The sequence below is a fragment of the Bos javanicus genome, chromosome 16 (assembly GCF_032452875.1).
Source record: "Bos javanicus breed banteng chromosome 16, ARS-OSU_banteng_1.0, whole genome shotgun sequence".
NCBI classification, from domain to species: domain Eukaryota; kingdom Metazoa; phylum Chordata; class Mammalia; order Artiodactyla; family Bovidae; genus Bos; species Bos javanicus.
This window is the reverse complement of record NC_083883.1, coordinates 39,970,698-39,985,724: the sequence shown is the minus strand read 5'-3', so window position 1 is coordinate 39,985,724 and position 15,027 is coordinate 39,970,698. Positions and strand designations below refer to the sequence as shown.

General features: G+C 42.8%; 1 protein-coding gene across 12 annotated transcripts in view; it reads right to left on the bottom strand.

The window, feature by feature from the left end:
• Positions 1 to 1,728, bottom strand: part of DNM3 (dynamin 3) — a 643,632-nt gene extending 641,904 nt beyond the window's left edge. For 9 of the 12 annotated variants that reach the window (XM_061382633.1, XM_061382635.1, XM_061382630.1 and 6 more), the window contains exon 1: positions 1,405 to 1,724. In XM_061382633.1, the coding sequence (XP_061238617.1) occupies positions 1,405 to 1,565 (161 nt within the window). In that variant the 5' untranslated portion in view covers positions 1,566 to 1,724. Of the gene's footprint in view, positions 1 to 1,404 lie in introns of all 12 variants that reach the window. The other 3 variants (XM_061382631.1, XM_061382637.1, XM_061382632.1) reach the window with 2 other exon arrangements.
• Positions 1,729 to 15,027: the final 13,299 nt, after the last annotated feature.

Below are 15,027 nucleotides of genomic sequence, written 5' to 3'. Positions count from 1 at the left end.
ACTTTTTTTAAAACTAGGTTTCTTAGCTTTCTAGTTCAAACAGGAAGGAAAAAAAATATCCTTAAGAGTATCATCTGAGAGACAGAGCAACATCTGAGAGAAAAGAATATACACTTTATGGATACTACCATTCCCAAAGATGTGGGAATATCTAAATTTTACACAAACACTAACAAAAAAGAAAAGAAAAGCCAAAAAACAAGCCACGAACCTTCTGAATTCCAAATCACTAACTAGTCAAACAGAAAGAGTCAAGTACAGTCTCTGTATTGTACCGTCGCTGGCCCCCTCCCTCAGCTGTTGTACATTTCTACCTAGTTTATTACTAGGAAACAGATTTCAGCCTTCATAATGCTTTCCAATGGGCTTTTCTTAGCAAATGTCTGCACTCCTCAGCCAAGGCCGTTAAGGTAACTTAATCTCTCATGCACTGCTCAGTGCGGGGGGCGGGATGCTGATTCCCAATTTAAAAATGAATTATTTGGGTTTTTCTGAATTAAAAGTAACTACGAAACCTGGAATCATAATTTCAATTCAGCTGTTAACTTGAAGGTTCGCAGGACAAATAAAAGCTTAGGGAATCGAAGATGATGCTGGGGAAGGGGGTGCAGAGAGAGTACGAGAAAGATGCTGGTCCATTCCGAGATGATGCAGGAATGACATGGCACCTGGACAACACAAGTCCCAGTGCACCCCCCTCTCAGAGTCTCTGCCTCGGTTTCTCTCACGTATGCCTGGAGCTGTGAGTAGGTGCACACGCAAACAAAACCACCTTTTATTGTTGGACTCCTTAGGAAAACGGTGGGGAAGCGTCGCGGGTTAAAGCCTCACCACAACAAACGATTTCTTTCTCCTCGAACCCCGCCTCCCCTGCTAGGGGCAGGCGACGACTGTCTCGAACAGTAGACAGCTGACAGGAGCCGAAAACCAGGGCGAGAAGGAAAGCATCTCCAAGGGGGGAGGGGCAGGGAAATGAACCCCACAGCCTCGCGGAGAGCCCGGGGAGGCTGACAGGAAAAGGAGGAGGATATTGAGCCGGGAAAACAGAAAGGGGACTGGGAAGCGCCTGGGAGCGCTACGCATTCAGGCCGTCCCCCGGGCTGGCGCGCACCGGGCGGGAGGGGGAAGTCATCCTGGGGCGGACCCCCTCCCCGACTCCCAGACCGGAGGACGGGGAGGAAATGGCTTTGTATCGCAGGATGAAAGGCAGACAGGAGGGCCACCAGGCGGGGAGGGACAGAGGATGCCCGGAGCCGGGACGACCCCGCCCGCCCTCACTGACACTGCCGCTCTTCCCTCCGATCCGCTGCAGCCCCTGGTTCAGCCTCGGGCTCCTGCCCTCGACGCTTCAGCGGCCTGAAGAGGGGTCGCCCCCTCCTCTCACCCTCCCCCTCGCGTGCTCACCTGCCCACGAAGTTCTCGAGCACCGAGCTCTTGCCGGCGCTCTGGCCGCCCACCACGGCGATCTGAGGCAGCTCCAGCAGGCAGCTCTGTCCCAGCGCGGAGAAGGCATCCTGCAGACGGTTCACCAGAGGGATGAGCTCCTCCATCTCCCGATTCCCCATTGTGCCTGCGCCGCCGGCTGCCCGCTAGTCCCTGCTAGTCTCTGCGACCTGGCAGGGAGCCGGGGCCGCGCCGCCCTCGCCGCGCTGGGTTTAGTCAGCCGGGTACAGCCAGACGTCGGATCCCGCCACTGTCCGGCCTCTAGTGCGCTCCTGACAGCAACGGCCCCGAAGCGCGCCTGCGCAGGCGAGGGGGGGCGTGGCCTGATTTCGCGACCGCCCCGCCCTCGCCGCGATGGGCGGCTGCTGTGCGCTAGGCTTCGCAGCTAGACATCCCCGCCCGGCGCGCATGCACTGCCTCCCAGCTGCGGCCAGATGCCACCGACTCTGTCATCTGGTGCCAAGGTTCAGAGATAGAGTTAACAGTACTTGGTCAGGGAATGGCATGAAATAGCAGCACCAGCCGACAGCACTGTTCCCTTTCAGTAGCTACTGTAAGCCAAAGTCCAGTGGAAAGCACTCTACTGGTAACAGCTCAGCACTGTCGCCACAGGCCGCAGCAGCAGCTCAGATGCCACCACCAGCGCAGTGCCTCCAGAGTGCACCTCCCGAAAGGAAATCTCTTGTTCTCACGGCCCACTCCAGAACCCTGGCTTTTCTCGGGGTGGCCGGCCTTTTGGAGACTTAAGTTCTTCAATCTGACATCCGTTTCAGGCCCTGCGTATTCTGACCCTACCTAATCATACAACTTGAACCGCTGGGTTCTTCTAGCCCTGCAGAAGCAAAGGTAGAGTCCATTGTGCTTACCTGGCACCACTCGCCCTCTTCAAGTTCATTCTGTCCTTTGTGACTCTTCACTCCATTTCTCCTCCTAATCTACCTCCTATGGGCTCTGTCAATAACCATGTATTCTGCTCCCATTCTCTTAAATTTAGCGAACTAAGTGACTGCGTTGGATCTTATGCTTTGTGTTGGGGACACAGAAGGATAAATTGTCATGCTTCTCTCAGCCTCCTTGGACAGATCCTCATTTCAAATACTCATACTACTCAGGATTTAATTCATGAACGTTTTAGTCTACCTAAGGACTTCCCCATGGCATTAACTACACATAATGACTAGTTCAGTTCAGTAGCTCAGTCGTGTCTGACTCTTTGCGACTCCATGAAACGCAGCACACCAGGCTTCCCTGTCCATCACCAACTCCGGGAGTTTACCCAAACTCGTGTCCATTGAGTCGGTGATGCCATCCAGCCATCTCATCCTCTGTCGACCCCTTCTCCTCCTGCCCCCAATCCCCCCCATTATCAGGGTCTTTTCCAATGAGTCAACTCTTCGCATGACATGGCCAAAATATTGGAGTTTCAGCTTCAGCATCAGTACTTCCAATGAACTTCCAGGACCGGTCTCCTTTAGGATGGACTGGCTGAATCTCCTTGCAGTCCAAGGGACTCTCAAGAGTCTTCTCCAGAACCACAGTTCAAAAGCATCAATTCTTCGGGGCTCAGCTTTCTTCACAGTCCAACTTTCACATCCATACATGACCAATGGAAAAACCATAGCCTCGACAGGACAGACCTTTGTTGGCAAAGTAATGTCTCTGCTTTTTAATATGCTGTCTAGGTTAGTTATAATTTTCCTTCCAAGGAGTAAGTGTCTTTTAATTTCATGGCTGCAATCACCATCTGCAGTGATTTTGGAGCCCCCCAAAATAGTCTGACAGTGATTCCACTGTTTCCCCATCTATTTCCCATGAACTGATGGGACCAGATGCCATGATCTTAAGTTTTTTGAATGTTGAGCTTTAAGCCAACTTTTTCACTCTCCTCTTTCACTTTCATCAAGAGGCTTTTTAGTTCCTCGTCACTTTCTGCCATAAGGGTAGTGTCATCTGCATATCTGAGGTTATTGATATTTCTCCCGGCAATCTTGATTCCAGCTTGTGCTTCTTCTAGCCCAGTTTCTCATGATGTACTCTGCATATAAATTAAATAAGCAGGGTGACAATATACAGCCTTGACGTACTCCTTTTCCTATTTGGAACCAGCCTGTTGTTCCATGTCCAGTTCTAACTGTTGCTTCCTGACCGGCATACAAATTTCTCAAGAGGCAGGTCAGGTGGTCTGGTATGCCCATCTCTTTCAGAATTTTCCACAGTTTATTGTGATCCACACAAAGGCTTTGGCATAGTCAATTAAGCAGAAATAGATGATTTTCTGGAACTCTCTTGCTTTTTCGATGATCCAGCAGATGTTGGCAATTTGGTCTCTGGTTCCTCTGCCTTTTCTAAAACCAGCTTGAACATCAGGAAGTTCACGGTTCACGTATTGTTGAAGCCTGGCTTGGAGAATTTTGAGCATTACTTTACTAATGTGTGAGGTGAGTGCAATTGTGCGGTAATTTGAACATTCTTTGGCATTGCCTTTCTTTGGGATTGGAATGAAAACTGACCTTTTCCAGTCCCGTGGCCACTGCTGAGATTTCCAAATTTGCTGGCATATTGAGTGCAGCACTTTCACAGCATCATCTTTCAGGATTTGAAATAGCTCAACTGGAATTCCATCACCTCCACTAGCTTTGTTCGTAGTGATGCTATCTAAGGCCCACTTGACTTCACATTCCAGGATGTCTGGCTCTAGATGAGTGATCACACCATCATGATTATCTGGGTCGTGAAGCTCTTTTTTGTACAGTTCTGTGTATTCTTACCACCTCTTCTTAATATCTTCTGCTTCTGTTAGGTCCATATGTTTTCTGTCCTTTATTGAGCCCATCTTTGCATGAAATGTTCCCTTGGTATCTCTAATTTTCTTGAAGATATCTCTAGTCTTTCCCATTCTGTTGTTTTCCTCTATTTCTTTGCCTTGATCACTGAGGAAGGCTTTCTTATCTCTCCTTGCTATTCTTTGGAACTCTGCATTCAGATGCTTATATCTTTCCTTTTCTCCTTTGTTTTTCACTTCCCTTCTTTTCACAGCTATTTGTAAGGCCTCCTCAACAGCCATTTTTCTTTTTTGCATTTCTTTTCAATGGGGATGGTCTTGATCTCTGTCTCCTGTACAATGTCAGGAATCTCTATCCATAGTTCATCAGGCACTCTGTCTATAAGATCTAGTCCCTTAAATCTATTTCTCACTTCCACTGTATAATCATAAGGGATTTGATTTAGGTCATACCTGAATGGTCTAGTGGTTTTCTCCACTTTCTTCAATTTAAGTCTGAATTTGGCAATAAGGAGTTCATGGTCTGAGCCACAGTCAGCTCCTGGTCTTATTTTTGTTGACTGTATAGAGCTTCTCCATCTTTGGCTGCAAAGAATATAATCAATCTGATTTCGGTGTTGACCATCTGGTAATGTCCATGTGTAGAGTCTTCTCCTGTGTTGTTGGAAGAGAGTGTTTGCTATAACCAGTGCATTCTCTGGGGAAAACTCTACTAGCCTTTGCCCTGCTTCATTCCGTATTCCAAGGCCAAATTTGCCTGTTACTCCAGGTGTTTCTTGACTTCCTACTTTTGCATTCCAGTCCCCTATAATGAAAAGGACATCTTTTGGGGGTGTTAGTTCTAGAAGGTCTTATAGGTCTTCATAGAACCATTCAACTTCAGCTTCTTCAGCATTACTGGTCGGGGCATAGACTTGGATTACTGTGATATGGAATGGTTTGCCTTGGAAACTAACAGAGATCATTCTGTCATGTTTGAGATTGCATCCAAGTACTGCATTTCAGACTCTTTTGTTGACCATGATGGCTACTCCATTTCTTCTGAGGGATTCCTGCCCACAGTAGTAGATATAATGGTCATCTGAGTTAAATTTACCCATTGCAGTCCATTTTAGTTCACTGATTCCTAGAATGTCAACGTTCACTCTTGCCATTTCCTGTTTGACCACTTCCAATTTGCTTTGATTCACGGACCTAACATCCCAGGTTTCTATGCCATATTGCTCTTTACATTATCAGATCTTGCTTCTATCACCAGTCACATCCACAACTGGGTATTGTTTTTGCTTTGGCTCCATCCCTTCATTCTTTCTGGAGTTATTTTTCCACTGATCTCCAGTATCATATTAGGCACCTACTGACCTGGGGAGTTCCTCTTTCAATATCCTATCGTTTTGCCTTTTCATACTGTTCATGGGGTTCTCAAGGCAAGAATACTGAAGTGGTTTGCCATTCCCTTCTCCAGTGGACCACATTCTGTCAGACCTCTCCACCATGACCCATCCGTCTTGGGTGGCCCCACACGGCATGACTTAGTTTCATTGAGTTAGACAAGTCTGTGGTCTGTGTGATCAGATTGGCTAGTTTTCTGTGAGTATGGTTTCAGTGTGTCTGCCCTCTGATGCCCTCTTGCAACACCTCCCGTCTTACTTGAGTTTCTCTTATCTTTGACGTGGGGTATCTCTTCATGGCTGCTCTAGCAAAGCACAGCCACTGCTCCTTACCTTGGATGAGGTCACCCCTCCTGACCTTGAATATGGAGTAGCTCTTCTCGGCCCTCCTGTGCCCATTCAGCCACCGCTCCTTGGATGTGGGGTTGCTCCTCTCAGCCGCCGCCCCTGACCTCAGACGTGGGGTAGCTTGTCTCGGCCACCGCCCCTGACCTCGGACATGGGGTAGCTCCTCTCAGTCGCCTGCCCCTGACCTTGGGCATGGAGAAGGTCCTCTCATCCATGCTTCTTCACAGTCCGTTGCAGCTGCCGCGCTTCTGCATGGTCCATCTAGATAATGACTAGAGACTAGTCTAAATAACTCTTCTGAGCCTTATATTGTATTCCAAGTTGGTCCTAGACCTCACTGCCTGAGTGTCCCACAAGTACTTCTGCTTAATTTATTCATATTTGAACTCATTTTTTCTAGTCTCAACATTTAATGCTATAAACTTCCCTCTAACCATAAAAATACTTGTATAAAAATGCCCATTAAAATCAGAAGACTAAGAACCCAAATGTCCATCAGTAGGTGAATGAATAAACAAGTGTGATATATGCATACAGTGATAGATTTTATACGACAACCAGCAATGACCAGCTCAGTGGTTGGACAGAGAAGAAGCTCCAAAACACTTCCCAAAGCAAAACTTGCATCAATGAAACGTCATGGTCACTGGTTGGTGGTCTACTACCCATCTGATCCACTACATTTTTCTGAAACCTGGTGAAACCATTGCATCTGAGAAGTATGCTCAGCAAATTGATGAGATGCACTGAAAACTGTAACACCCGCAGCCAGCATTGGTCAACAGAAAGGGCCCGATTCTTCACGACAATGCTCGAGCACACATCACACAACCAATGCTTCAAAAGTTGAACAAATTGGGCTACCATATTCATCCACCATATTCACCTGACCTCTCACCAACCGACTACCACTTCAAGCATCTTGATAGCTTTTTGCAGGGATAACTTCCATAACCAGCAGGAGGCAGAATATACTTTCAAAGGGTTCATCAAATCCCCAAACACAGATTTTTATGCTATAGGAATAAACAAATTTATTTCTTACTGGCAAAAATGTGTTGATTGCAACGGTTCCTATTTTGATTAATAAAAATGTGTCTGAGCCTAGTTATAATGATTTAAAATTCACACTCCAAAAGCAGAGTTACTTTAGTAACAGCCTAATATCTCCCTGGAACCCATCTCCTCTCTCTTCATTTCTTCTCTCCGTGTCTTATTTTTTATTGTCATTGGTTGAACAGCCACCTTCTTCTATGCTTCCCAAGTCTCTGTACCCTGAATAGATAGATCTTCACATGGCACTTGACACGTTGCATTGAGCCTCTAATTTACATCTTTGTCTTCCACTAACCTGGTAGACAGAATAATGGGCCCCAAAGTATTCTAACCCCTGGAACATTCTAATCCCTACAATCTGTGAACATCTTATCTGCCGTGGCCAAGTGGGACTTTACAGATGTGATTAAATTAAATAGCTTTGGATGGGGAGATTATGCTGGATTATCTAGATGGGCCCAGTTTAAGAAAAGAAAGCCTTTCCCGGCTATGTCTTCTATGCACCACAGAAGAGTGGTGCAACTTTGCTGGCTTTGAAGATGGAGAAAGTGGGGATCACAAGCCAAGGAATGCAAGCAGCCTCACGAAGCTAGAAAAGGTGAGTAAACAAATTATCTTTATCCCCCAGAGCCTCCTGAAGAACCACATCCCTGCCAATACCTTGGTTTTAGCCCAGAGAGACCAGTGTTGGACTTTCAACCTACAGAACTGTACGTTAATACATTTGTGTTGTTTTGAACCACTAAGTCTGTGGTAATTTGTTAGAGCAGCCATAGAAAGCTAATACAACTAATGACAAGCTCCTTGAGGGCAAGATTTACCTTTGTGATTCTCAATGCCTAACACAGTGCTTCGTACCTAAAAAGACCACAGTCTATTGGGGACATAAGTTATTACAATACAATGTTCTAAGTGTTCTTAGGATGCAATGGACTAAATTGTACACTCAAAATCCATAACTGAAGCCCTACCCCCACAGTGTAGCTGTATTTGGAGTGAAGAAGTAATCAGGATTAAGTAGGGTCATAAGAGGAGAGCCTTGATGCAACAGGATTAGTGTCCTTCTAAGAGGAGACACTAGAGAGCTTGCTTGTTTTCTCTCTGTGCCATGTTAGGACACAGTGAGAAGACGGATATCTACAAGCCAGGAAGAAGATCCTCACCAGGAACTGAATTGGTCAGCACCTTAGTCTTGGACTTCCAAACTCCAGGATTTTGAGAAAATAAATTTCTGTTGTTTAAGCCAGCAAGTCTATATTTGTTATGGCAGCCCAAGCTAAGACACAGGTTTGGTTAAAGGAACATGAGATGAAAAGCAGTAATTCTACCTAGAGAGCATCATGGAAGTTTCAGTGGAGAGGTGACTGTTGAGGTGAGCTTTAATGAGTCTGTCCTGCACTCTACATGCTGTGAGGAGTATAAAAGAGTGCTTCATCTGTGCTTCAAGTATCTTGCACTTCACTATAGGAGACAAGGTTACATGCACTAGACAGAACATCTATTGTCCTCATACACATTTGAAGTTCATGTATGGTGAAGCGACGCATGCCATCTCTATGCTCCAGAACTTAGTAAAAGTCAGCCCTGTCCACCTACTTCAAGAAACCATCCTGAACTACTCTTTCTAATTGCTTTCCTTCTTTACTCCCTATTTCCAGAATCAATCCTACAATAACTTGCAACCAAAAGGAATTAAACACACACAGACGCAGACACCACTTTTGCATAAATTAATCTGGATGAAACAACTAGCAAGGGAAAACTTGAAAAGCAGGGGGAGATTTTGACAGAAAGACAACCTACACCTTTGAGGGTGAGTGCAAAGCTGGAAAGAGGAGCCCTGTCAGGCACCCCAGCTTCCTGACTGTGTCACAAGATATCTCAGCCCTGTTTCAGCCACAAGTAATTAATGCCACCTCCTACTTTCTAACTCTGACACTTGCTTCCATGCCATCTTCTTGGCAAAGCAGAAGATTCCAAAAGTTGACAGCCTTCTTTAGGTGTGGTTCTCTAGCTAAGAAATTAGAATTATTTATAAACACTTCAGAACTCTTATATTTGAATGAATATTTTTCTTCAGGGTCATTTTGAGAAGCAACAAGCTTACTACAATAATACCACATTTCTCTTCTTTTGAAATTGACAAACCTTACCCCAAATATCAAACTCAGTTTTCCACAGTCACTCATCATTTTAGATGAACAGAATGTTAGCCACAATGATCTACTACCTCATTCATAGGACTTAGCACCAAAAAACTTTTGGCTATTTTTAAGAATTAAATATATATCTATATACATGTGTATATACATACTATATACATATTTTTTAAAATGTGCTATAAGCTTGAAGGCAAGCTCTAAGAGAGGAGTTAGAAATTTTTGAAATGATAAAAACATCCCTAGAAAAATGTTTAACCTCTCAAAGAACATCACATACTTCAATATATGAATTCAGGAATTCATTTTTTTAAATCAGTCACATTTCTGCAAAATCATATTCCATATATTTCCTGCAGTGCCTAGCTTGATGGCCAATAAATATTTATGAAGCAGAACTGAATAAAAACTTAAGAATTTGTCATGTTGTCCATTTTGAGCATCATTACATAAATAATATTCTTAATCTGTGTACTATTTAAGACCTATTCTGGTCCTTCGAAACATTATCTCATAGACGGATTTTAGGTCTTACTGCAATATCAGCCTGTCTGAGGGCATCTTTTGAGTTCTATTAAACCCAGTGAACATCCAATATAGGTATACAGACTTTTAATACTGTAGCCATTGTAGTTGACATTTACGCCTCTCAGGGTTTCTCTCCTCTAGCCTGTGGGGTGATGAGAGGGCAAAGACTCCCAGTTTCATTGTCCATATTTTTTATCAGCTGTCATCAAGAAGCAAAATAACTCTGGAAGCACATTCCAATCTCCTACACCTATAACGTCTGTCAGTTTGAGATCCGACAGATGGAAACTCACCAGTAGTCTCATGGAAGCATAACTAAATCTACACACATGCAGAGCAGAAATACCAATGGGCGAGTATAAGAGAAGGGTTAAGGAGAACTCTCTATATTAAGTCTGATTTAGTAGCCAGTTTGTGCGTCCTTCTGTCAAGTAGGTATAACTGTGTTCTCCTGTAAACATAATCCCTATATACTAACGTTAGAATAGGAATCACATAGGATTCTTTTTTTTTAGGACATAGGGTTCCTTTTAAAAGTGAAGGTCCCTCTAGTGCTTTTAAATTCTCATGTATTGAATTATAAATCTCTCTCTACATACAAATGTGCATATATATAATAACACATATTTCATAAGCTATAAATGGCCATTTAAGGTGTTTGTGAAGACTTTTTAATGACACAAAGAAATGTTATGACTGAAATATTAAATTTAAAGAGCAGGGTACAAAATTTTATATGATGTATTATCAAATTACATAAAAGACCATGTCTAGGAAATAAAACTGGAAAGAAATGTGTCCAGAAATTTAATGTTATTCCCTCCAAATAGGAAAAGGAGTACATCAAGGCTGTATGTTGTCACCCTGCTTATTTAACTTATATGCAGAGTACATCATGAGAAACTCTGGGCTAGAAGAAGCACAAGCTGGAAGCAATCTTGATTGCTGGGAGAAATATCAATAACCTCAGATATGCAGATGACACCATCCTTATGGCAGAAAGTGAAGAGGAACTAAAAAGCCTCTTGATGAAAGTGAAAGAGGAGACTGAAAAAGTTGGCTTAAAGCTCAACATTCAGAAAACTAAGATCATGGCATCTGGTCCCATCACTTCATGGGAAATAGATGGGTAAACAGTGGAAACAGTGTCAGACTTTATTTGGGGGTCTCCAAATCACTGCAGATGGTGATTGCAGCCATGAAATTAAAAGACACTTACTCCTTGGAAGGAAAGTTATGACCAACCTAGATAGCATATTCAAAAGCAGAGACATTACTTTGCCAACAAAGGTCCATCTAGTCAAGGCTATGGTTTTTCCTGTGGTCATGTATGGATGTCAGAGTTGGACTGTGAAGAAAGTTGAGTGCTGAAGAATTGATGCTTTTGAACTGTGGTGTTGGAGAAGACTCTTGAGAGTCCCTTGGACTGCAAGGAGATCCAACCAGTCCATCCTAAAGGAGACCAGTCCTGGATGTTCATTGGAAGGACTGATGCTGAAGCTGAAACTCCAGTACTTTGGCCACCTCATGCGAAGAGCTGACTCATTGGAAAAGACTCTGATGCTTGGAAAGATTGAGGGGAGGTGGAGAAGGGGACGACGACAGAGGATGAGATGGTTGGATGGCATCACAGACTCGATGGACATGGGTTTGGGTGGACTCTGGGAGTTGGTCATGGACAGGGAGGCATGGCATGCTGCAGTTCAAGGGGTCGCAAAGAGTCGGACACGACTGAGCAACTGAACTGAACTGATGAGAAAGTATGGGGGAAAATTATTGTCCTTTTCCACTTATTTCTCAAACTCTCTGTAATGAGCATATTCTTACAATTTAAAAAGTTGAATAAATGCCATCTGATGGAACCATAATGGTTTATATACATACCACTGTATCAAAAACAGAAGTGGCATAATGGAAGGTTAAAGGACCTTTGCAAATAGAAGCAGGAGAGTCTGCAAGCTCCCCTATTCCCAAAACTTTGCCATTCACTGACAGCAGATAACCAGCTAACTGTAAAATTTTTTAAGGGGAAACATTTCTGTCTGATTTAAAGAGAAAAAATGTCACAAGCCCAGGCCACCATGATGCCACGGACTACCACTAGCCAAGAGTTCATTCTGTACACAAAACTGCGGACTATTCACGATTATAGGAAAGTAGTTACATGCACTGAATTTGGTTTGCTTAAAGCATAGGCCATAATCTATGGCATCAGCAAGCCAGACAAAAAATATTATACTTTATATAAATACATTTATATGACATTCTAGACAAAGCAGAACTAATCTACATTGACAGAAAGCAGTGTGAAGCTGAGGGTGGGCATGTGGAAACTATGTCTTGACTGATGGTGGTCACCTGGTTGTATGTTTGTTAATACTCATTAACTGTATGCTTAAAATGGGGCATTTGGTTTTATATAAATTATACTGCAATAAAAATAAATAACCTCTGGCATTCATGAAATGGTAATATAAAGCATGATAGTCTGGGGACAATCCAAATGATAGCCACAATCCAAAATAAAAGCATACCTACCCTTCACCAAAAGCTTGTAATGACTTCAAAATTCTGCCAATGTAGAGGCATTCTTAAGAAATTTTGAAGTATCATGTTAATGGGAAAACATCACTTGTAAATGGGAAAAAAATACCTTAAGCCATTATTAGCTATATGTTTCCCTGGTGGCTCAGACAAGGAAGAATCTGCCTTAATGCAGGAGACCTGGGTTGGGAAGATCCCCTGGAGGAGGGCATGGCAACCCACTCCAGTATTCTTGCCCGGAGAATCCCCATGAACCAAGGAGCCTAGCGGGCTACAGTCCATGGGGTCACAGAGAGTCAGACATGACTGAGCACACAAGGCACAGAAAATATTACCATAGTGCCAGCTCAGAAGTGGGGGTCTGGAAGTGGGGCAGGGGGACAAGCCTGGAGAGAGCCTCATAAACACCCCACAGAGAGAGTGCCCTAAGACAGCTTTGCCTGGTTTACCCCATCTCCTCTCTCTTATTTTACAGAAGTGTAAACCTCAGAAAAGTTCATCCCTGATCATACATGCAACGCCCAACTGAACCCCAGTTCCCTCCCTCCTAGACCTTTTGCCAAAGACAGTGGTGATGAACAACACTGACAGCTTTTGTGTACTGCTTTATAGCCTCAAACCATTTTCATGTCAGTTATTATATTTCATTAGACCAACATAGCTGCCTTTGAAGTAATAACTAACAGTCAAATAGCACCACCATTCCCTCTTCTGTTAAGGAAACAGAGAACCTAGAGAGCTCAGGTGGTTTGGCCAGTGGCACACAGCTAAGAACTACTGGAGATCCTTCCTGCATTTTCTTCAGGGGGGCCATACGTGGATCCCCGTGTGAAAAGCTTGAAACAGGGAAAATTTAGTGCCTGAATTTGCCAACCTAATATTGATATTGAAAAATGCATGGTAAACTTATATGTAGAATCTAAAAATACAACAAACTAGTGAACAAAAAGGAAGCAGACTCAGATCTAGAGAACAAACTAGTCGTTACCAGTGGGGAGGGTGGCAGGGGCAATAAGAGGGGGTAGGAGAGTGGGTGGCATAAGCTATTGGGTATAAGATAGGCTACAAGGATGTACAACACAGGGAATATAGCCAATATTTTGCAATAACTGTAAACAGAGTGTACCCTTTAAAATTGCATCAAAAATTTTAAAATAAATTTGAAAAAATACGCAGGAAAGTACTGTTTGTGAACAAGAACAGCTTTTATCTTTACATAAATTATTTCAATTGCCACAAACTTAAGTCAGCATACGGGGATTCAAGTTCCTACTAGTTATGTTATCCACCCTCCTTGCCCTTAATTTCATTGTAAAATTGGTATATTAATATCCATTCCTTTAAATTCATAGAACTATTGTTCTATGAAATCAAATAAATTATGAACATTAAGATAGTCTATAAACTGCATAGTACCAAATCACTATTAGATGTTTTACTTGTAATTATCCAAACCTACACAGGGATTATATATATGTTTTATTAATTACCAAAAGGCTTTTCATTAACTAATTTTTAAATGACTTATGTAAAAAATATCTATATGAGAAAATACCTTCAAGAATCTTACTAATTCATGGGTCTCAATTTCAGGATTCTTTCATCTGGTAAATAAGAATTGTGAAAGAGTTCACTTTTAGGAAGAGCCCAGAAATAACCAAATGGGAAGTGTAGGGGAAAGTAACATTTTGCTAGAGATCAAGCATGACGAAGTAATGGAAACCAAGATGAGTTTTCACAAATAGATAAGAACATCCAGGAAGCAGCAAGTTTGACTGCAAAAATGGGCCAAGATTGACCTTGATGTAGAAATTACAACTAAGTTTAATTGCTTTACAGCTTTTGTTGTTCTCCATGTAGAGCTGAAAAGGGCTTAAAGTAGAATCAAGATAGCCAATGACACAAGGATATTTTTGTGTGAGACTGAGAATTTTCAGAGTCTCAGTCAAAAGTAGGCAAACACGGTATCTCTGAAACCAAAGATCTTCAGAAATTCCCACTCTCTGTGGAGGCTTCTTTTATAGTTTCTGTAATGACCATTCAAGAAGGAATTCCACTCAACCCTGTTTCTCTCAGCCTGAAGACCCTCCTCCAGCTAGCATCGTCACTTGTCTTCAAAAAATATTTGCAGATCTAAGAATTAGTCCTGTATCCATGCTTTCAAAGAACAATTCATTGTGAGAAGTCAATACTTTGAGGTCTCAGAGCTGAACCTGGAAAAAAAAATCAAAACAGTACACTCTTGATTTTACCACCACATCACTATTCCATGCACCAGTCATTCTGATAAAATCTTCTCTGTGCTTCCCTATATGACCTTCAAAATCTTCTTTTAGAGGAGCTAGAAGAAAATTTTCTGTTTTCCTTTCATTCTCACATAAATTTTAGGAGTATAAATGCTGCCTGCTATGTGCTAAGAGAATAGAAAGAAAAGAAATCACATAAAAAGTAATAAGCATCTTGGACCCCATTTATGTAATTTATTTATTTCTATTGGTGAAAAGTTCAGAAAATACCTTATTGCTGAAGAAATATATTCTGAAAATTTTCAACTGGGAAGACTGAATCCCAACCTCAGTGTGCAATGCCTCTGATTCCATTAGGGCATGCTCTACTTATATTCTGCTGCAGGACAGGAATTTGTCACACATACACACACACACACTGGGACCCTTCATGCCATTGACATCTGCAAAATGACAGCTCCACCAAGGAGGCCATGGAAGCAGCAAGAAAACAATTGCGTTTTCTGTGAATGAGCATGCATATGTTTCAG